The 24473-nt window shown below is 50.0% G+C and overlaps 1 protein-coding gene across 1 annotated transcript in view; it reads right to left on the bottom strand.

The window, feature by feature from the left end:
* Ephrin (ephrin) overlaps positions 1-22549 on the bottom strand; it is a 39914-nt gene extending 17365 nt beyond the window's left edge. The window contains exon 1 of the mRNA XM_070668199.1: positions 18577-22549. Within this exon, the coding sequence (XP_070524300.1) occupies positions 18577-18695 (119 nt within the window). The 5' untranslated portion in view covers positions 18696-22549. The remainder of the gene's footprint in view (positions 1-18576) is intronic.
* Positions 22550-24473: the final 1924 nt, after the last annotated feature.

Here is a 24473-nt window from a genome sequence, read left to right as displayed (position 1 = left end):
TAAACACTCGGCATGAATATGTATGCCGGTGACCTAAGGTTCGAAAGTACTGCGCCGTCTTACGAGACGAGCGTCTCCGCGCGACGCGGCACGGCGGATCGTTCTAACGATATATTATTGGACGCGTGTATTATTTGGCGATTCCTCGCGTCGCGACAAAAGATAACGGTGATCACCGTCGCTCCGTTGATGGGGACGTCGGAAACGGTATTTACAGTTTAACGCGAGATTATTTGATCTCAGCTGCGCTTGCGAGAGCTTCTTTTAAATAATAGAATATCAGTAATCACTGACGATTGCTACTCACGTTTAATCATAGGATTTTTATTTTTATTTATTTTTTTTAATTTAATGCGCGCATAATCGTAAGAGAACAACTGAGTGAAAACAGACCGATCGTGAGTTCTTATTCCAAATAATCTGAAAATAATTTTTAATATCGCGTTATTGCCGATGAGGGTCGATCGGCAATCTCCCAACGATTTCCGTGCAAGCACAAAAGTCGATTTGGCCGCCGACACCGCGCCATAACACTCCACCTCTAACTGTCTTCATTAATTCCCACCACTGTCTAGCCAACGCCAATCAACTACCAAGCGTACCCTGCGAGAGGGTCTTCCTAATTGGAATCGTGAAAAAGTGGGCGTGTTCCGATCATTCGCTGTCGTTTCGAATCGTTCCTGCGGATTCCTGCCGGCCTTTCGGCGACGGCAATTTTCGATTCTCTTGATTTCACCGTCGATGCCTAAAATCTTCCCGAGCGCTTTTACTTTTACCGCGATATACATATATATTTTATAACTGCGATTAATTTCGAACCGATCTCGCGCTCTCCAGCGGTTTTATATTTCCAAATTCCGACGACCAGGTACTTTCACGGGTAACTTAATAATTCACGACATAGATGTTTACGAAGATGGCTTAATTTTAACTCACCTACACGGCGACGTGAGACGCGAAATTGAAGCCTTTTTTAGCTCAAAACATATCATGCTCGGGACTATTTTTGTTAGCAGATTCTTCTCTGTAAGTGCCTGCTTACGTCGCAGTAAACAAGATTAGATTAAGGAAAGCCCAGCGATATTCTCATCACATAATAGATACGTGTAATCGAGACTTGTATTCGCGATTCGATACGTACGTTGAATGTATAATATAAAAAAAATGCAACAAACTAATTTACATACTTAAATATAAAACGTAAAAAAAACTTAACGTAAGGTATACGAAATGAGCGACGCAAAATTAAAGAAAAACAACCGCGCAAAAAAAAAAGAAAAAAAAAAAGATTATCTTTAACCGTAAAGCTCGTATCAGACTAATAGAGATTAAAATTAAGATTAAAGTTTATTAAACCTACGGGTTCTCTTTCTCATTCTGCGATTCAAGCGAGCGGCGTACGCAAAACCTTGAGTTTCTTTGGGGATCGCGTTACGGTCTATCGTGGACGTGTTTTTCGGCCGATATTCACGACTGAAAATGATGGAATCGGGACGACTTTGTTCACAAGGCGTAGTCATAGGCCGCACAATCACGACGCGCGGTCTGAAGGAATATATACGGCTGGATGCGTGGCAGCGGGGTGCAGCTGCTTCTTCTTCTTTTGCTGCCGCATCTGCCGATCTTCCCTTCTCTGCGTCGTCCATCTCGCCCGGTTTCTCTTCGGTCGTTCTCTCGGGCCCGCGGCGCATTACGTGGTGCATTTTCTCTGCATCATCTCGCCGAGATCCCGAAATTTTTCGGAGAACGCGCCCCGGTAATAACATTCCTTGTATAATAGGCTGGCCCACGTGTAATATATGAATTACTTTCGCGAGTGCAGCGGAGGCGATCGTACGGCGCGGCGAGATTCGAGAAACATTAACAATCCGCGCAAAGAGAGAAGTAAAAACGATGTCGGCATAATTGAATTCACGTCATACTTTGATCGTAATTGATGCCGCGCCGAGATTCGCACACGTTTCTATCCGGGAATGCACCGACGACCAAGGCGCAATAGTATCGCGTAGCAAAACTAATGAAGCTGCGTATGTTAAGAGCGAGATGAAAATAAGCAGGCGGTGTAATCGAATAGCACTTCGCCGATAATATCGCCGCGTGCTTGCGTCACCGATGCGAGCCCGCCTTGTTATTGTCTCGTGAGGAGGAAACGAGATCACGGCAATGTTACGACAGAAGTCGTAATTGAGCGATAGCCATTAGAGGCCGACGCAAGACTCGCTTCACGCCTGTTGCATCTAATCGAGTACACGCCTCGCGATCGAATCGCGATTCTCTATTTCTTCGCTGTTATTCCTTTCAAGATAAACCTTTTCGCTCTCGTCCCCCTGAATTACGTACTTCGATGGGTCGCGCTCAGTGTATACGCAACGCGAGATGAATAAATATCGCGGCGGCCATGAATCACGCCTGCTCATATTCCGAATGCGAGAACACGGATTCCTCCCTTTTACCCGGCAGGTTTCTTACGGTAATCCACCGCAAAAAGGGGAAGAGGGGGGGAGGAGGGGGCACGTAGATCGACTCCGCAGACGTTTGTTCATCGTCTCGAGGATGGTTGATCGAAGAGCGAGATGTTTGCTGGACGGAGGGAGAACTCCGCGGGAGCTGGTCGCTGTTTATCTTGCGCTTAAGTACAGTACACGCGCATTCGGCGGGGATCCTACGGCTGGGGACCGGCCACCGCTCGCCGGCATTGTATCGAAGTTTAAGCTTCATTCAGAGAAACGTAAATCGGGGAAGGAAGGGAGCTTCCCGGTCTCGATTTCCATTCAGGAACCGCGAATACAAGTCGCAGCCGCCGGCGCAAAATACTTCAGCTGCACGAAAATCCCAGGGATGCCGGTGCAGATGTAAACATACTCAAGTCTTTGAGGCGATTCATTCGCGTCCCTCTCTCCATCTTAAGGATTTTATATAAAGGAATGAATGGCGCGGCGCACGACAAACGCGCCACTCCAGAAAGATCTCCCTCGGACAAACGTGCATCGCGATGCGCGCGGCGCGGCGGGTAGATTTTCGGCTTTCCGACTATTGTGCACCGCGAAGAATCGTTTCCTTAACACGTGTTCCTTATGGAGAACGTCAACGAGTCTATTTCTTACGGAGAGGCTCCATTCGCTTTAGCTGTACAAGCTTAGATCTCTTAAACCATCATAAAGTATCGGCTTTCATTAAGACGCGATGGCCGACTTCACCAAGTTCATTATTATCGAATCAAATCGATTTGACGTACGAAAAATTATCTCACTTAATATCCTGAAAATATATCTATATTTTGCCAATTCGCTGAGATGAGTCTTCGTGTTTCTGGCGTTATCGAATCGGTATGGAGATTCTTTAGCGTTACGTGGGAGTATACTCGATTCTCGCGATGGCCGGGACGCGAAAGAAAACGATGCTGCGAAGTTACCACCTCGAGGTACGAAAGAACGTATCGCATTAGATGAGCAGCCTTTCATACATCGGTTTAGAACCCGGATGAGCGGTGGCGATAAAAAAAAAACGAACAAGGAAGAGAGAGAGAGCGAACAGGTTGATCGCTCCTCGCTCGACGGCGCGCACACGTGACGGGAAATTACCGCCAATTCTCGATAAGTTATCGACGATTTTAGAAGAATGCCGGCGGGAAGTGACGCCGCGTCGGACAAAACCGACAATTTACCAGGCATTAAAGGCGAAGCTGAGCGCGGCTCCGCCGCGGATCGAAACCGCGAGGCTCTTCCGGTTTGGAAAGATACGAATCCGAGGGGCATCGACGAATTAACGGCACTTCCCTCGGATCGTATCTCGGCCTTTGAAATTTCGTCAGCCCGGAAGTCGCCGTGGTAACGCGCCGCATCGGGCAGATATAAACGGCGAGATAGAGGAGGATCAAATTACAGTGAGCCGCGCGCGGCAGTTAGACTATTGCGGAAAAACGGGGAAGGAGGGGGACGAATTACTGGCGGGTCTCCTATAATAAGCCGACGCGACGCGTGGACGTTGACCGCGACCGTCGTTAATTGCGTCACTTCGATTAATAAGCCGTGAATTCCGCGCGCCCAAAGCGCACATGAAAGTCATGTGCTTCGACGCCGTTGCGATCTCGCGCGGATTAATTTTCGATTCTCGAGATATGGGTGAATGTAATTTACGCCACCCTGGCGGCTGGTCGCGATTTATCGTGCCGGGCAACGCCCGAAACCGGGCCGGAAATTACGTCGATTACAATACTTGCGCCGAGGTGTATCGAAAAACAGAAATATATAGCGAGATTTCGGACGATTCGTGGAACGAGATCCTTGACCGAGCCGGAGGCCGCGAGACTCGATCTAAACCGCCTAGGCAGGTTATCCCGGAGACCCGGCCGCTATAATTAAATATTACAAATGATCATCGGTCGTGTCTCGAGGGTTTCTCCATCCCTTGACGGCGACCGACGGGAGAAGCGCTTCCAACACAGTAGACTGTTGATGATTGCCCTGAAGGGCACACGTCCGCTCGGCCCGCGCAGGTAACCCGTTTCCGTCACGCTTGCAAGCGAACCTTTTAACGTGCGTTACGCGCCTAAATGGAGAAAATCGAGACGGAATCAACGTCGAGGCGTTGGCTCGGCAAAATAATAACAAAATTTTTCTCATATTTAAATGTAAATTTTATTCAAAATTTTTTTTTTTTTACAAAACAAATCGATTTTAAAACTGTCTATTATACTTTTTAAATATACAATCGAGAGAAGTTAAATTATTCATTTAAGAATAAAAATGTTTGTCAAAGTTACACGAAATGTGAGAAAGCGTTTTTATCGCAAAATGCTCAGAGACTCGGTAGCGATTCTCTCGCACAAATGCAGCCAGGTGTCCGTCGTCGCGGGGAATGATGTAGCGCGCTGTAATTCATCTCGTGGAGAATACTGCGAACGGCGGGTTGGCGATCCTCCGTCAGCATTAGCGGAAGTCAAATGACGCACAGATATCGAGATGGCTCGGTCTAACGTTACACGGGGGAAAGGAGTAACTCGAGCTCTGGATCTAAGAGCCGCCGAGGCCGCCGCGCATCGACTAATCACCGTGAGAAGTCTTCCGCGGAAGCGCTTAATTACCATCAAGCTTTCTCCCGATAACGTGCCCAGGAAACTTGGACCTCCGCCGAGATACGGGAGACAGGCTTGAGGTCGGATCGGTCTTAAATGGAGCCGCGGCGATCCGTATCGTGGTCCGCGGAAGACAATTGGAAGCGAGATTCCGCGATGTAAACGTAAAAGGCCGTGGCGTGACGCAAAATTTCAATTTTCATCTCCTGAAAAAGAATTTTAATTCCCCGCGAACATCCGGATTCTTCCGTTCGTAAAAGCGGGGTAATGGTTCAGTCGAGTTTTTGCCGAAGGAAGTTGGCAAATATCTCCTTGAGGAATTACGGAGCACGCCGTTTCACGGGAAACAGATTTCTCCCTTTCAAATTTCGTTATGGATTTCTTTAGTGGCATATGCTGAAACTGCAACTGGTATCCCGTCAAGTTGGGACTTGTTAGGAAACTTTATGAAATCTCCGAACGGCGGAGTTCCGAAAACTTGTCACCGATTTTTCAGGCCTGTCAGAGCCGTCCGGGCGACCTCGACAGATTTTCCCGGCACAGCGGGAGCGCGAGATTACGACGATGAGCTGTTCTTTGTTTGCCCGGAACGCCTTCTTTCACGTTGAATCACGACCGGGGACGTTGATCTGCGTTACGCGAAACAAAAGCCGGCTGTTTCTAAGTCAAAGCTATATCCAACAAAGTTACTTTCTTGCTTACGCTCGCGTAATATGCAACCGTGGCATTTACACGAGTAAACGAGATATCCACAGCCTCGTTCTCCTCCGATCAAACGACCGACGTAGCTTCGACGAGCGGGAAAATAACGACGGCGTTCACAAAATTTCTCTGCCCGCGCAAACAAGCTGTTTCCCCGGTCGAGAAGTAACCAGATAGGATCGTATCCCGTAACGACAAGAGTTTTCCCTGTTTCGGTGGCCGGGCGGGCCGGTGGAAAACACATGTCCCGACCGCGTACACGATCGATCCAGGCGGCGCATTCCTCATCTCCTGTCAAGGCCCGCTCGTCTTCAAGGCAAGAATGAGGGATCGTCGCCGTTGACGGTCGCCGTGGAAAAGCAGGACGAGCCAGATGGAAGGACGAGGACGAGGGCGGGGGAGGGAGGAGGAAAAGGTGAAGGTGCAACGAGGTAGAAAGCGAGCCAGTCCGGCTCGGGGATATTCTATTATGCCGGGTTATCTAGATTATGGCATTCCTGCTTCGTGGAAGAACCCGGCGGGGGAGACAAGGGGGGGGGGTGTTGCGAGGGCCCTACTCACTTTCCGTATATCGCGGGCCCTCGAACGGCCATTAATCCTGCCCCGTCTTGGAAAGCCCGAAATTAAAAAAGGAATACGCGTAGATATATGAAGAGGGTCCCAGGGAGAGGAACGGCCTGTGCCTCGGAACAGGTAGTGCGCGTTCCATCCGTCCAGATGCTCTTCCCACCCGTGTTTTAGGAGCCTCGGCAATTCGCTTCGCGTTAGTCGAACACGATCGCTCGCGCGAAAACACCATTGCGACATAAGAGCCGCGTGATGAAACGAGCCAGCCTAGGCCGCACTTGAGTTTCTAACTTTATCTCGCTCGTCTCCAGACATATCCCGGCGTTTTAATAGTAATAGTAAAAAAAAAAAAAAAACGATTATAGAATCTAGCAATGCTGATAGCGACGGACAGCAATTAGGGATTTATCTTGTTTTTCTTCGCGGCGACGTTTCGTGGTTCACGAGGGAGTTCGGAAATATTTCAGAACCGCGCCTGAGTGCGGGAAGACGCATAGGTTGAACAGCGAGGCGGGCAAGCCAGGTAGCCGGCCCGGCACTCTTTGTTTCTGCATTCTTCTTGTTCTCTCATTATCTCGAGATTATGTTACATCAGCGTATCCGTCCGTAAGATTTACAGCGACAACGATCGGACGGTTGTAATAACGGGCCCTCGTAAAAGTACGGCGGGGTAAACAGACCTGTGTCAATACGTCGCCTCCATTAGCGGCTGAATTTCCGATTCCGCTTCACCTGCTTGTAGAATTCGGATACGTAATTCGTATCGCGGCGGCGCCATTAGCGGGCACACGAGAAAGATTAAACGCGGCCTAGATGAGACGGGGAAATTCTCTTTTTTCGGGAGATCAGACGATCCCGGAAGATACGGTGGCCCAGTCCATCGCCGACAGTTTGCGTCGCGATAAACGCTCTCTTCTAATATGACCCATTGTGAGATAAAAAAAAAAAAGTAATATCGCTGGGATGAAAAGTTACAGTGGAGCCTGCACTTCGACCCTAAGACGACGCGGCGTCTAAAAGTGTTGGACGTTATTTGGGATCGATTATAGATAGCATTAGTCGCACGAGATAACGCGACGGGAAGACAGCGTCACGGAAACGTTTGAATCGAGACAAAGAGGCAAGCTGGCGGCACCGGTCTCGAGCCACGCGCAAATAGGTACGAGATACCTCTCGTTCCGACATGTTTCCCTACTCTAAAAAATTAACGCTGTAATCTAAGAGCGCGCCTAGGCACGTGTCCAGTTTGCCCAAGCGCGGGATAGGCGAGCTAACAGTAAACGCGATGCTCGAAAGTGGTTTCGGTGCAACGGCCGGCGATTCCGTCGGGCCTTGAACGGCTCGTAAATGCCGCGATATCCGGCGGTTCCCAGAGATGGCGTAGCGTGTCGCTCCAGCGGAGGCTGCGAACTTCGGAGGATCACGCTCTTCGGAAACAGCGCGCGGCGGCGGCGAGCGACGACGCCTCACTTTGCATCGCATTAAAATATTTTGCGTTTTATAACTCGCCTAATGAGCCTCCTGCGTGTCCCACGGAGACCCCGGTCATTCGGGAACGGCGCGAAAGTTGCGCGCCAAGAAAGACTTCCGGTCGTTTTTGCTCGAAGGCCCCCGGACGAATAAAGGGACTTATAATATCACTAATTTAATAGGTAGTAACGGAGAGAAGCGGCAAATATCGCCTGGTTTAATTAGCGATTGTACGGCGCGATATTATTCACGACGCACGAGCTACACGCGTTTCAAACGAGGTGCGAGTGAATTTCCGAAAGGACTCGGAAAAGTAAATTTTATCGTAACGTCGCTATAAATGTAACTGACGCAGTTTGCGCTGATGCAATTAACGCTGAAAGTTTGCTTCGCAAAAAGTTTGAATCTGGTATTTTCTCCTAGCGTCGATCCTATCGACTTCTTTTTTATCTCGCACCCTTTCGCCAACTTCTTTTTTAAGTAGAAACAACAATTTTTCTCGTTTCTCGCGACGAGAGCACCGCCCAAATGTGGAACGAGTAATATTAAAGACTCGGGGCGCGGCGGCGAAATTTCAGCGCAGTCGGCGCAACACTCGGGGCGCGAATTATCTCATTAAACGCTTCCACGTTTCGAGGCCCTTCCGCGGCGCAACAAAGTGCGGCCGCAATAATTGCGACGTCATTCATACGCTCACAATGCCTCGGACCGAGAGTCACGCCGCGGCCCGCCGCCGTTGCGTACAGACTAATCTTCCAGATACAGAAAGTAGTTCCCCGAGGCGACAAAAAGTAACGCGCGGCGCCGCGTGTATACCTCAATTACACCGGGCCCAGGAGAGATCGCACCTTGCGCCGCAAACCCGAAAGAGGAGGCCCTCGCCGTCCCTCACCGCCCTCCTTATTTGCCTCGTCTTCGACTTCGAGTGTCGCTTCTCCGCGGGATAACTCGGCGGGTTCCCACGAGGAAATCGAGGCCGGGGATTTATGGGAAACCAGCGAGTTCGAAAAATCGACGCCGGCAACGCTCGCGAATTACAGCGCAATAACGGCCAAGTGATTAGAATTGGTTTTTAAATTAAAAACTCGCGCCGGCCGCTGCAATTTCCACGTAATTTCCTCGGGCGAGGCTGGGTAAACGGTGAATGTAATATAACGTGGACGTTAAAGGCTATTTAATACGCGTATCTCGATCGGCGGGCCGAACTATCGCGTATGCACACGCGTGCAAGGTTCACGGGCGCGCGGGACGACCGTGAAAGTGCCACTCATTACGGTATAATGAGTTATTTCGATCCTTCTCGAATTACCGCAGTCGACAATAAGAGATTCGATTCGAGAGAGCCGCCTCGTCCCCTCGGGTCACCGCGAGAGCGCTTTGGCGATTGAAGGCGACATGGAAAAGGGACAAAACGAGAGAGTAGGAACGAGAACGAGAGAAAAAAAAAGGGAGGCGAAGAAAAACGGGCACGCGTTCACGAGCGGACGATTAAAAGAAATACGAAGCTGAAAAAGTTTCGTGTATGTAGCGCGCGGTATTAACTAAGAGTAGATACGCCCTACAATTTGATTCTCATTGTTTATCCATAAATTGCAATCGATAAATAAAATTAGAGTAAATAAAAAAATTCCTTCTCTTCGAAACGGAAAAAATGTTTTCTATCCCGAGACGACGACGACGACGATTCGGATGAGTACGTGCGGAAATCAAGGACGAAGGGCGATCCCGTCACCCTTCATCTGGAGCCGGAGCGAGAAAAAACCCCGAGGTACAATCTCCTCTACGGTTTCGCGCGCGAAACGTACACTTACACGCACTTGGCGCATTCTCCGCAGCCCGTGTCCACCCTCGTGCATTGCGCGCTCGCGCCGACAATGCGTAGCGAGCTTTAGAAATCACCGAGTCTTCCGGGTGTGACGGAGCGGAAATCGCCATTGTGTCGCGCTGGCATGGCTCTTCGCTCGCCGCGCACGACTCGCGCCTCGAAAGAAAGAAGAAACGTATCGTAACGGCGAAGACTCGCTTTTCACTCCGCACCGTGGTAATCACGAGGGGAAAGGACGAAGAGCGATGCTCCATCGGAGAGAGCGATGGCGATCCCGCGAGAGAAACTATGTCGTATGTTGCTGCGCGCAATATACAAAAATCCAAATATGCAATATATTCCGTTAATTATATCTCTAAATTAATTACAAGTTATATTTTAAATAATAGAAATAAAATAAAAAAAGATATATCAAAGTGTAAAAAGTTACACTTATATAATAATTAACGTAGATTACAGAATTAATTTAGTTAATCATAGATTGATAAAAAATATACGCATTCGCGCTCTTGCCTAAAAATTTTACAAACGATTACAATTAATTAGCCGCTTCACAACTTCATAATAAACGACTCTATAATAGATACACCTAGTAACCGAATTATTGCGGCCTATTAGATTTGTCGTGAGTAACGCGTTCAGACGCGTATTCCGCACGCATCGAGCGGAAAGCAGTCTTGTCGGGCGCTAATTAGACCAGCGGACGCCAGCGTGCGTCTTCTCGCGAGTTCCCGTGGGAATGAAATTATCCCGCGCCGCTCACGTACGCGCGCGCGCCCGGCCCGCAATTATTTTAAGTACGCGGCGATATCCGAGTAGCTATTAATGACGTACCCGCGGACGGAATCGCGTGCCGAATACCGATGAACGTGGGCGTGAATTAATCGGCGCAATAATGACCGTTACAGTACAGAGCCACGGGGCTCTGATATAGTTTTTCTCCGTCGCTGGGACGCCCCCCCCCCGCTGGGTCCGCGAGGATTTCGGCTGACCGAGATCGTCCGCCGATGTAGCCGTTAATAATTCTCAACGTCGCGCGTCTCGCGGACATTACGGATGATAATCGCATCTCGCGGCGGACTCGCAGCAACCGTTATTGATGTCGTACCAGCGGCGGACGTTGTCACCCGCTTGCTCGACACAGTCGCAACGCTGAAAAACTACAATTCGCTAGTCGATGTTTCACTCGAAGAAGCCGACAGCTTCCTCGAATATAACCCAGCGCGACTCCGACGCTTTGAAAAAAAATACCTCGCACATCTGCACATAATTATCTTTCCGTTTTAATAAATGCGGCGACTCGAGACGCGGTTTCGAGAACTCGGGAATAATATTCTAATTAGCAAAATCAATCTCGGGACTACGCGAGATGGCATTCCGAGGTTCGCGGCTGCCGTTACCCGAGCGATGGTTAAGGCTCAATTATAATCGCACCAAGTATCGAGATAATATCTATTAATTTATGAAAGATGGGACGAAGCCAGGGACAGCCAGAGAGACGGCATTAATTATATCTAATCGCAATTGCGAAAATGCAATCATAATGTTTAATAACTCAATTAATCTCGCGACGGGGAGGACGTCGACGCCCCCGGGAGCAGCGGGGAGGAACGGGGACTTACATTTACGTAATTACGTCTCATTGTGTTCCGAACCGCGAGCGACACCGACGCAGCCCTTAGCGTCAGCTCAGACGTCCGGAACGTTGTTATTCACGCCACCCTCGGCAGAAACGGATACGTCGTCGTCGTCGTCCTCGCGCGATTCTCGAAATTAGGCGCGCCGTGAATTCCGCCGGCGGCTGTGCATCGCGTTTTATGGATTACGCTCGTCGTCCTGGTTCGACGCGTAGGGCATCCCAGCAAGCACACGGTGGGCAACGCCCGGCAGGGCGAGGGTGCGAACCCTTCGTCTTTCCCGACTCGCGTGGGTCACGGCAACTCCTCCCTGACAGGAAGCAGCTGCAGCGCTCTTCCGATTACGTCGGCTTTTCGCCTCTGCGGCGACCGTTTCGACGCCCGACCCCGCCTCCGCTACGTCTCGGTTTCCAGTTTCCAGACTCCGGCCGACGTCGCAATTAAGAAAGTAATGGGCTTACGGGGCATTTTTCCGCGCGTTACGATTCGCGCTCGAGCGGATCTTACTTGCATTCAGGGTAAGTGGCGTTAGAACGTATTGCTCGCGGATCGTCTTGATATAGTGACGATTAGCGGGTGTGGCTGTCACGCCAGGGCTTATTCTTTTTGTCTCTCTTTCTCGGTGTATAAACGGGTTCATAAAGCGCCGCGTGAATTGGCCGCGGACACTGGCTACGAGGCGCGCGGAACCAGTTTCCTGAATTACTGGAAAACACGCTCTCGTTGCGCCGCGCTTGGCTCGGTTCGGTTCTCGGCTCCTCCGCTTCTGCATCGCTTCGGGAATAACGAGCGCCGAGCGATCGGGAACTAACGGTAATGTCAATAGGTTGGAAGTAGAGTGATCCGCGGCCTGGAAGTAGAGAGGTACGCTCGAATATGGAATATCCGCCCTTTCACTCACAGGCTACAAAACGTGCTGTCGATACAAAAGACGCGAGTTTGCGGCGCGCAAGTATTATTTCGACAAATTGAGACTTGAAAAACAATGCATAATCGTGCGAAGAATCAAACCTATTTAAGAGATAAAAGCTGATTATTAAATTACGGCAGTTTCGCGTGACAATAAAGTGGAGTTAATGCGTCGAATACTGACCGCGTAGAGTTCTACATGTGTCTCGGAAAAATATTACACGGATAAATAAGCCTCTAAACGACTTTATAATGACTAGTCGCGGCCGGCGGCGCGTATCGCCCGCAGCTTAATCCGTGAGAGAGTACGGGGGGAGACACTGCGAGGCGGGAAGGTGTCTCGCAGGTCCACGGAGATATTTACGCGCTGTCCGCGCACTCGTAAATGTCGCCACGGCGTCTCGCTTCTCGTTTTCCTCGGCCTGACGTGACAGCCCGTTAGGCTTTAATAATGAATAATTAATTTGCGGGTCGTTAAGCCGGCGCTCCGGCCTCTCTCTCTCTTTCTCTCTTCCGCAAACGCGTGGGCTTCGAATCGCCTCGTAATCGCCCTAATTAGAGATCGTCCAAATTGCGGTCTTATTTCTCGACGCGAGAACGTTGTTCCGTTCGTTTTCCGCTCGAAACGCGAAACGATCTAAACGCAGCGTGTGATTTTGATCGACTGAAATGATTATCATCGCGGATTTGGTAGTTTTTAATTGTTGAGGCGAAGAAAGACGCTACTTTGATACGATAACCATCAAATTAAAGAATGAATAATTTAAATGTAGGATTTTTACGTCGCACGCAATCTAACGCTGATAGAAAAATATAGAGGAAAAACTATCGTCATATTTGAATTCATAATTTTATATTTTAATGATAAGGGTTCAAAAAAGCAACTACCTTCTTCTCTCAGTTCAGTTCGCGGCATCCGACCTCCTTTTCGCGTTCTCCGAAGCATCCTAGCTGACCCGCTTTTGCTAATAAGCATCGAGAAAAGGTGACTAGCGGCGTCAAGTTCCGGTCAAAGTTCAAACGAGAAAACTCCAATCTCTCAGCCGTCGGGGCTGGCCCGCCTTTACGAACTTGACATTGACGAGAGCGAGGAATCGAAGACTTCTCTCGTGCGATTAAAAAATCACCGGGCAACAATTCAATATTCACGCGTTGCTCTCGCCGTTAAACAATAAACCGTTACCTTTTCCGGCCTGTGATTTGCGACGCCGCTTAATTTATTAAACGTATAATCCGGCGGCGATTGAATTACAGCTAATAGAGTATCGCCGGTTCGCGCAATCGGTGCGCGCGAAATTTACGGCCGGAGGATCCGCGTCTGAAATTTACAGCGACAAGCTAAGCTCGCGTAATGGCGCCGATTAAGATTCCGGGATGGCCACTTTTTTACGCCTACGTGCTGCCGTGCGCCGTCGTGACCGAGGCGCATCCGTCGGTTTCCGCGTGATTCGCTATGACGGCGGCGGGCGATGGGTTATTTCCACGAATCGGCCGGCGAATTCTCAATTCTCGGGAACGGAGGGTACTAGTTTCCTCGGGGGAAACCGCTGATTTGCGGTGGCCGCAAATCGATGCTGCCTTAATACTCGGTGCCGCGAAGCACCGCGCTACCCAAGGCACGCGGGCGGATAATAGGAAGCGCGGCTTTCGAAAACGAGCTCCCCGCCGCGGCGATTTAATAACGGGACCCGCCGTGCTAAAGCGCAACGGTGCCGCTCGTGAAAATTAATATTTTCCACGAAGCCGATTATTATTCCGCGCGAGGGAAACCCGACACCCGATAAGCAACAACCGTGCCGTCGATTTCCACTTGAAGCGGTCACTAAATGTAACGTAAACGTTTCGGGCGTTATCTGAATAGACGACACGCGAGATACGGCACGCAGCTTTCGCAGAAGGCTACGCTGAGTCAAGAGAGAAAGCGCGGAGACGCGTGCGCTCGCAGAATCTGCGTCTGCATTCTCTGAAAGTGGACCGGCAAAATCGCAACGCGATGATTCGATGTGAATAGAGCTACGTGACTAAAACCCTGCGTTATCTCGAGGCCTAACAGTGGTCGCGCTTGCATCAGATCAGTGGCCGCGTTCAGCAAAAAAAAAAAAGTTGCCTCGCAACTGTTGTAAAAAAAATCCTGAGTTTGACTGGCGTATGCTCTTGAACGATTTTTCAAGTAATTGCAAATGTAGCACTGTTACGTTGAACGTCGCCATTGTATCGAATCGCGTTATCGCGATCGGTTGACGTTCTGTCGTAAGCAATTGCGACGATCTTCGCGCCTGGTAAATCTTCGGCCGAGCGCTCTTCACACACAATGACGCATTTAGATCCACCTACTAGCGATGCCGGCGATATGATGAATAGATTCTACGTAGCCGGCGCTTGGTGTCGAGCCAACACCCGCCATTCGTTAAAATCGTTTATAGCGACGCCGAATTCTGACATATCGCGCGCAATAATCGCGGGGAAAAAAACCTAATATTGGAATCGGAACTCGCTCGCGAAACCTGATACTATGAAGATATCATTTATGTGTGCCAGCTTATCGGTAAAAAAAAAAAATGGGCTGATGTCGCAGCTGTTGTCGCGAGTACCCCCGCTTCGTTCCTGACTTAAACGACGTAGCGATAAATGGACGTTCGACGAAGAAAAAAAAAGGGCAGCTTTCTTATACAAGTATTTTCGAAATAGACGTCTAACAATAGCGAAATTGTTCGCATTTCGTGATCGAGTCTGTAGACATTCTACCGCGAAAACGTAAGCAAAAACAAGTTTTTTCCAAACTCAAGCGGAGGAAAAAAAAGGGATAAAGAAACAGCAAAACAACGCGGTAAAAAAAAGTAAAAAAAAAAAGGACAGACTTAATAGCGGCAAAGGATTGTTAGTTCTTGCCGTTACTTCGAACCGACGGAATTATCCGCGAGACCCCGAGGAGGAAGAGGGAGAGAAAGGCGACCGAAAGGAGGCAGAGGGAGTTCAATAACGCGGCAGCGTGATGCCGGCATTGAAATCTCTAATGGCGACACACACCGCGGATTTCTCGGTGGAAAATACCGTGCGTTACTTTTTGAATAACTCGGGCAGCGAGATCTCGACCTATTTCGCGCGACTTTAGTAATGGATCCTGTCACCGTTTGCGCAACGTGTACGCCGAGGTTTTTTCCTTCTCTCTTTCTCCGATCAGCGCCGAGGTCCGCGAGGAGCGATCCTTCTCGAGAAGGCACTCCTGAGGAGGCAGTAAACGTCGGGGCTTACGCTTCGCCCGATAGTCGCCGCGATCATCGCGGAAGCAGATTTATGATAATCAAGCGCCCGCCAGCCGACAGCTTTCTTAAAACGAATTTCGATTTCCCAATAAGAGGGCAAGATTTACGGCCGCCCGTTTCGTCCGAGCATCTTTTTTGCGCCTTGTCACGTAGTCGCTCCCTCTCGCCGCGCGCGCCCCCGGGACCCTTCTTCCTTTTCCCCGTGCGAAGAAGGCGCGCGCATTAAAAAAAAAATATTTTATTTTTTACTGGCCCTTCGTGCCGTCCCACGAACGAAGGACGGCTCTGACAGCGTCCCCCTCCCGCGCGAAATGAATTTTCGCACGTTACCAAAGTGAAAGAGTTAAAAAAAAAGGAAAAAGAGCGAGAGCTCGCGGGGTTTCGCGTTGCCCCGCGATGTCAGTCAGGTGGATGGAGCTCCGGAGAATAGGACACCCGGATTTCGCCGCGCCATCGGCGATCGGTCCCGACGCGGCGAGCCGGACACGCTTCTGTTTTTTCCTTCGTCTCTCTCTCTGTTTCTTTCGTTTAAGACGAAGAGCACGCGGAGCCGAAATCGAAGGTGGATCCCGCGAGAACGGCGAGCCATCGATCTCGCGAGCTCGCAATCGCGATCGAGAAAGCGGCAAGAAATCGGACGCGCAGCTCGACCGACAATTAAAGCGTGTACGATCGGGAAGTATTTCTTTTTTTAGATCCAACGTGATAGCGCAGGAAAAACAAGAGCGGCGTTCGATGTTAAGAGCGATCGAACATCAATCGACGTTAATTGCGCTTGTTAATCGAGGCGAGCCGACGTCGGCAGGGAAATCGGACGGCTTCTTTCCGCGTTGTAAAAATCGAGACGTCTCTGAGCGGCGCGAGCGGAGCGCATCTCCTGGTCGTTTGAAAAGAATGAACTTCGGATAAAAACTCATGTATTCAAATTAACGATTGTTTCGCTCATGCGCGAGAATAATGTTCTCAATTTGAGGTCGACTTTTTCTTCTGCACAGGCGAAAGAAATTTCTCATTAACGAGGCTGCCGCGTGCAAGATCCGCGTTTCCTTATACACCGAAAGTGGGGGGAAAAAAAAAAAATACTACGAGATTACAGCGGTTAACCTTCCCGCGTAGTTACGCGAGCGAGCGAAGGCGCGAGGGTCTCGCTACAAAGTCGGTCATAATATTGTCGCATCGAAGATGCATTCGCTGATTCGTTGCACCTCGGTCGTTCTTATCGATCAATTACCGCTAAGAAGGCTGTACGCCACGGAAGATACGTCCGCCCCGGCAATAACGGCGCGAGTTATTCTCTCGGGAATCCGGGATTAGGCGGGGTAATCCCAGCGTCGACTCGCAAAATTCTTATCGCGCCGGGAATTCGAGTTATTCCGCGACCCGTTGACGTCAAAATGTCGAAACGCTTCAAACTTGAAAATTTCCAGCTCTCGACAACTCCCCGGATCTTTCGCAGCTCGGAAAACTTTCGGAGAAATGTACTCGGACACCCTCGCGCGCTAGAATTTTCAATATCGCCAAGTTTTTCGCCTTTCGGTGGGAACAAAAAGGAATCTGCATCTACTGCACCGTTAACGCTCTTCCCCGCGATCTACCGTCATGCGTTTCGCCGGCGAACACGGGCCGCGCGACCGCGGCACCCGGCCGCAATATTGCGCCTGCCATAATCCCGGCGTAGTTTCTGACACGTCGCTTCCGCCTCTCTTTTTCTCCGCGATCGCCTGCAATTTGGACGTCACGGGGAAACAGCGCGGACGGGAGGGAAGGGGAGAGAGGCGGTCAATTCGCCGGTGCATTAAAGTCGTGCGTTGCTGCAATTTTGGCAGACGCGTACCACGCCCGACGCGATAAAAGCTCACCGGAAGTGGAGGGGGGCGAAAGGGCCCGTTATTCGACGATGTCGGTTCTGCCGTGAGAAATCGATTCGACCGGTAAAGTCCTAGCGAACGCATCCCGGGAACTTCTCGCAAGCGTTTCTCGGCGACGCGCTCGTCGTTCGCGGCGAATGGGAAACGTAACGTGATCGAGAAAAATGTTGGGGTGCACCCGAGAAAAGAGACCGGAGAGACGCTGGGATTCTAAAACGCGCGACGCGTGTCGGTAAGACGATTCTTTCAAGCTTTGCTCAAACTCGCGCTTGAAAAAAAATATATTGCAGTTACTAAGAGATTTTTTTTTTACGATAAACATAATAAATTCAACTATATTATTCGTAATTCACTTAATCGTATTTATCGCCAGAAATGTAAAATTAAAATCGAGTCAAAAGTAACTAGACTCTTCTAGCTCTCTGTTCACGAGCGCGTTTTATTCTTCGTGAAAATTCGCGGATTATCTAGCAAGACCTACATTTTCTCTTTCCTCATTCCCTTCGTATAACGCTTTCCCGGCCCTTACTCCGCATTTAGAATCGAATTTGGAACGATCGCGCTTGGAGAATTAAGCTCCCGATGGTCTTTAATGTTTCAGACGAACGTGTGCGGCTGAGTATAATTAAATCGCAATGTAGAGAGGAATTAATCGCACTCAGTACGTTTCGCGAGGATTTATATTTGACAAGATTTCCAGAGCGTCTTACAAACTGCACTCCCGCGAGCGCTTCCAAAGTAACGCTCGTGGTCTTAATCCAGGGCTTGATTCGTTATTAATTGTCCGCTCTTCCCGAGATCGATCGCGCGGTACGCCGAAGATTCTCGTTTGTCGAAAATTCTTTCAACAAAAATTTCAGTCAAAATTGATCGTCACTTTCCGCCGTTTCCCGGAACCCTGACTGCGTCCGGCACAAGTGTCACTTTTCTAACTATCGTAAACGCGTAAAGCTTTTGATTCCGATTAATGTGCGCTTCTTAAATTCAGCCGAGATCAGTCGCGCGATTTTTGCAACGAAATTATTTCTTCTACCGAACGCCCAAGCCATAGATTACGCACAAAAAAGTCTGTATTTTCAAGCCACAAACTGAGAATGTTTACACGACGTTATCTATCGAACTCTTTTTATTTGCCACGGGCACGGTACTTCTCGCGATCGTCAATTGTATGTTTCTCAGCGGCGAAGGAGCGCGACGGCTCGCCGCGCGATCGATCCGTCGGATCGCGGCGAGCGGGACACAGAGTCGTAGGTTCACTTACATGGAATTCGTCGTGTTCCAATACATGCTGATCGTCTTGGCGCAGTTGCTCACCGTCGACAGTAGTACCGTTTGCAGGCACACGAGGAACACCAGGGTTACGAAGGACGTGGAAACCATGGTAACAACGACGTTGAACGGCGGGCTGGCAGCGTCGCTCAGCGACGATCGCCAAACGGCACCGACTACCGGCGCCCGTCGCACTTTCGCCTTGTGGCCGTCCACAAGCACCTAACTCTCGCACCACTGTACCACATGCACACACCACTTTGGCCGCGGAGCTTCCTCTCCCCCGCGGGCGACGTGGAAATCCTCTTCTCGTGCCCTGCTTCACGCCGCCATCGCGAGTCCCGAAATAACTGGCGTGAAGACAATCCCCCGACGACCCGATGTCGCGTCCCTCAAAATCGGGGCGAGATCACAGTCGATCCGCGTCTCTCGGCGCGTCGTGGATGCCCAGTGTGGCGCCGGTCCCATGGAGCCAGCCCGCGAATCTCTCGTCGGCAGCGTAGCTCGTCCGACGCTGATTCATTGGCGCGAGTTATTCCCTCCGACGGAGCGCGACGAGGCCTTTGCGTCGGGGCTTCGCGCGAATCGCGTTCCGCGTGGATCGACGAAAATCCGGCTAGACACTTTTCAGGCGCACCGTCACGTACCGCCACATATCCCGTCGCGAGACGCCAAGCGCCCCGCTTCGAAGTACTAACACAGGTTTAATCCGCACTGCGTCGCGCGCACTGTAAAGACGTCGTTAATTCCTTTTGGGCTGCACTGCACACTCGATTATCCTCGAAAGGCTGGCCACTCACACTCCCGAGCGATTCCCACGGAAGCGGCCGGGAAATCCGTACGATCGCGATCGCGGGCGGTTGAAATCGCGCGCAACGAGAATCCACCGCCGCCGGTGAGTCGGTCGGAAGGATGCCCCCGCGCGAGCGCCGAGAGAGAGCGATGCCTCTCGACGTAACTTGGGCTCCGTTGGCGGACTTGGGAGCGTTGCGGTAACTTCGCTGTTCGGTGTCGCGGACGCGTCTGCCGCGTTCGTTTCGTGTCGACCGACTCGGCGGCCGGCGACCGAATGGTGGAGGCGCGCCGAACTCTGTCGAAATCGTCCGAGATCGCCCGAAGTTGCGTGGCTACCTATCCCCGCTTTCGTCCGTTTCAGCGTACAGTATACCGAGCCCCGCGACTCCACCACGAGAATCACGCCGGCATTACGTTGCTCACTCGCGAGCAACCATCAACTCGGAATCGAAACGAAATACTCGCCCGCAGGGTCGCAGTCAGCGCGAACGGAAGTTCTCTCGTTTGCCTTCGCAAGCGATGGAATAAAGGTATAGATTAGCGAAGACCGCGTTAAGTCTCTGCGAAGCTTGATCTTCGATCTCACAATCAGAGCAGGGAGAGTAAAGTTTCCGATCGAGCTCGCTCCGTTGTTCCTTCGTGAAAAGCGAAAAGAGAAAAAAGGGCGTATGAGATAAATATTTCATCTTTTTTTCCCAGGTGAACAATGATAACTTGTACTCGTCTTCGTTCGAAAACCTTGACGCCCTTTGTGCGAGCTCTCCAAATGGAATAATACGAACGGAAGACTAACGGGGTTTTCACGGATTTCTCGTAAGTCAAAGTTTCGCCTCGAACGTTTTTTTTTTCTCGGCTTATTGCTCTATCCGAATACGCGAACGGCACAAAGCAGATCAAACAGACTCCGCCGGCCACTATTTTGGTTCCCGCGCGAGCTCAAACGTCGATCCGACGATCTCGGGAGAGAGAGAGATAGATAGAGAGAAAAAGAGAGAGAAGAGAAGACAGCAGCTTGACACTCATTAAGAAAAGCAACCACCGTGATGAATCCCGCCCCAGCGGGTCATGTAAAACTCAGCAGGAATTTAATTTCAGCAACGCGACGAGCTCGGGCGCGCCGATATTACGTCAGCAGCCCTTAAGCCTCATTACCGCCGTTCAAAATTTCTGGCCTGCGAAAGAGCGAAGGTTCCTCTCACGGGTTATGAATTAGCGCGTCGCGACGCGACGCTCCTCCACTTTTCTTCTTCCTGTGCAGGCTTTTAAGAGCGGGTGCTCCCTCGACTTACGATCGACGCTAGCCCGCGTTTCCTGCTACGATCACCCGTTACGACTTCTTCTAATTCCGTCGCGCGTTTTCGCTTCCGAGAAGGACGAGTAAACATTTTTTTCGCAATAGTATTTCAACAAGCCTCGCTAAGTCTAACATAAGATTATCGAAGCAAGGATCGCCTGATCGGTAAACATTTAGATATGGATCCCTCTGCTGTTTACGTATCGGTACGAAGTATTTCTCGAAAGAAGTTCGAAACGTCGTGAAAATATGCCCAGGTAAAAAATTAAACCGCGTTATGCGAATGCGTGCTTGCGAATTTTTCGGAAAGATACAAAAATATGAGTTTCTGGGCCAACTATATTTTTATAACGCTTCCAACGATATAATATGATTAAATCAATTATAAAAGTCGAGTCAATTATATTAATTTTGAAAAGTAACCATCTTTTCTCATCGCGGAGACTCCCGGCGTCTTCAGTGCATCCGGAGCGTGCATCCGCGGATGCACTCGAGTACGTGGCGCCCTCAGCACGGAGAGGCGATCATCGTCCTCTCTCGCGCCCAACGATCCCGGAGCACGCTCTCGAAGATCTCGAGGAACCGGTATCCGTCGGCCCACGGGCAGTCATGTCGGTCATTAGTCGGACTAATGCAATACTTGAAATTCTATCGGGACCCGTGGCGCCGGGACGCCTCTCTCTAAATCGCTAATGCGCACTTTAGAAACGTGCCTGTTTCGCATTTTGCATTGTGCTCTTCTCATCTCTCTCTTCTCTTTTTGCCGAGTTACCTTCGGCTTTAATCATAATTCTACAACATTTTTAACAATAAAAACGATAACCTCGATCGTATTCGCTGTTAGATATATCGTGAAATTATTATTGGGTAAAAGAATAATTATATTTTTCTCGCAGCGTTATTAACGCGGTCACCGGCGAAACGCGAGAGATAAGGGATGGTCCTCGTTAGGCCAAATCGACGGGCGCGCCTCGGATTAATTTCCGCCGGTGCGAATGACAGCGATTTAGCTAGCGGCACGCAACGTTGCGACACGGTGTTTCCCTGGCTTATCTCGGGAGGCGTTTAAAAATAACGATTAGATAGCGGATTACCCTCGCGCGATAATTTCCTTGAAAATTGCGGTTGCATTTGCACACGCTCACCGCCAGCTGATTTATTAACATTCGCCCGTTAATTGAATAAATGACTGCCATTAGGCCGCGCTCAGCCCGTTGTATTAATAATGGCGCGCTCTTGTTAGCGAAGTCGGAATAATAAAGCGGCAGCGAACCACGATAATTCGAGAAATGGAAACAAAACGGATATAGCGAGCGATTAATCGAAGCGTTGATTTTTCCCTCCCCTTGCCTTCCGTCACGGACGATTAAACAGGCGCGTTCAAACCATGTAGCTTCGATCTATCAGCTCGAATCTAGTTTACTTATCCTCTCTGCACATACGTCTTAACGTTCCCGTACGAATTTTCAACGCAGGATTACGAGCTGAACAACCGAACCGGTCGTACGTTGTCTCGAATACGACCTCGCGTTTATTCAAGTCCGCACGGAACACGATGTATTTCCGAAATAACAACGCAGGAGAAACTAATAAAAGGATGGCCGGGTAAATAAAAAGGAGCAGGCCGCAGGGTCGGCTTTAATAAAGTCGAGTCACGCTTCCTTCGTGCGGGGAGATGTTTAAATCGTCCTCAAACAAACCCGGCCCCGGTCCTTGATCGCTGACCCGCGATCCGTTTGTTACACATCTTATCCGCGCGTCTCCTCCACCCGCTTCGTGTCCACAGCCTCCCGCTTTCCGCGTCTCTTCCTCCGCGGGAACGCGCGAGAGGCACGGCACAATGGATGTAAGGTAGTGGGTAAGGCTGACCGGGAACGCCTCACGAGCGTCTCTCGGGCGAGACGCATCACGAAAAACGAAAGTGCTTCGCAAATATTGGCCGCCGGCGACCTGACCGCCGCGCCGGTGCCCGCCGTCGAGGAGCCGGTAGAGGAGGACCGAGAAAGAGCCAAATCCCGTGTACACATCGGCTTCGAGCACTTTTCGAAGAGAGCTCTCTTTCCCCGCTCGATTGTTCGGGCGAGAAACCGCAAACGCATTTCGGGAGACAGGTGCGATTCTTTGAGAAACAGCGCTGCCCGGAAAAGTTACGACAAGCGGTTACCTGAATCGGACCCCGAGATGCATCAAAGAACTCATCTCGCCGTCTATTAGACTGTCGTAATAAGTTTGTGCGCCGGCTGGTCGTTCGTCTCCTAATGGAAAGGCATTTTACAATCGTCGTTTTTGAATTATGGATATTAAAGTCGAGTGAAACCCTCCACGTTTTATCACGAAACGCGGCGGTGCCTTTTCACGAGTCTTCTTTTAGAATCTATTCCATCTGATCGTTAGACTGTCCGAAAATGAGCGCACAAATATTTAGGCGGGCAGGTGCAAGATTGTTGAGAACTCGGGTTTGACGAAAACTCGCGGCTCGATGATTAGAGAAAATCAACTATGCAGTCGTATCAAGGCGCGTGTAAAAGTGACGATCGGAGAACAGTCTTCTGACGTAATAAACTGATCCGAGATACCTCGAGAGATAAGAGTTTCTTTCGTAACGCCCGTAGAAAACGGTTGTTACGGGTCAACCGTAGATCGTAGATTATCGTCCTAGCCGATAGGTCGCTGATCCTGCGAGACGATCCCGCAAGGCGATCCGCGGATTATCATATGTTAATAAGTCCCGGGTACCGCAAGCCCGGCTACGCCTAATTTGCGAGGTAATCGCGATCTTTACCCGCACAATGCGGGATTCTCAACGGCCATCGATCATCATTATTTATCGCCGTTCGCCAAATTCCACGTACGTCGGGCGCGTGTGAGAGTCGCACACGCACTCTCACGCCAAGCGGCGGCGTACCTGGGTCCATTTCGCTTCATTACGCTCTTCGCGCGAGGATCCGAGGCTCTTCTCCTGCCTGACCTCGCCTTGAACTATGATTGGACACGTTACATCGATCCTCGTCGATCCTGATTCGAAGCGCGCGGGTAAACGCTCCGCGCCGGGGCCTCTTCTCACCTTCGTCAATCGCGCTGACGATATCGGCTCGCATCGGCCTGCGGCCTTTCCGCGAGCAAAATAGAAAGACACGAGGGGACGAGACGCGCCTCGGTCGATCAATTGATCGACTGGCGGAGCTCCGGCACCTGTGGACCCCGCGCGAGAGGCGAACGCCGCGGTGCCCGAAGGATCCATTAGCCATTAGCCAACGCTCGTGCCCGTCAACTTGTCAACGGCGGAACAATGCGTCCGCAGGGAATAGAAATCGATTTTTACACGCACCTTTTGTGACGCCGGCGTTTCTCGGCTCGCTTACGGCTATTCTTCCCGCGAACTTCGCCACGCGAGTTGCGTAAGCGATATCTTTCTGTCGTGATCCCGATCGCGGCTCTGCTCGTCACTAACGGTAGATCTTCAATCGGGACTTTTACGTAAAAGAAAATTATTTCCTCTCGTTAAAAAAAAATTAAAAAAAAAAAACAAATGTATATGCAAAAAGTCGAAATTTTCTAACGTGTAAAAAGGTAAAACTACACTTTTCTTAAAAAACAGCGCGCGCATAGTTTCTTCTAGTACATATAAAAAAAAAACATTTAAAAATATATTCCGATAAATATTATTTTTTAATAAAAATCTTTATTATTCTAACTTTTTTTAAATTTCTTTTTTTTGGTATTTATGATTCATGTTTAAACTGCAGTAATATAGACACGTTAAATTTTTCAAAGTATTCCAAATTATATATTCGATTTCA

Source organism: Cardiocondyla obscurior, linkage group LG17, assembly GCF_019399895.1.
Source record: "Cardiocondyla obscurior isolate alpha-2009 linkage group LG17, Cobs3.1, whole genome shotgun sequence".
NCBI classification, from domain to species: domain Eukaryota; kingdom Metazoa; phylum Arthropoda; class Insecta; order Hymenoptera; family Formicidae; genus Cardiocondyla; species Cardiocondyla obscurior.
This window is presented reverse-complemented; position numbering and strand designations above follow the sequence as displayed.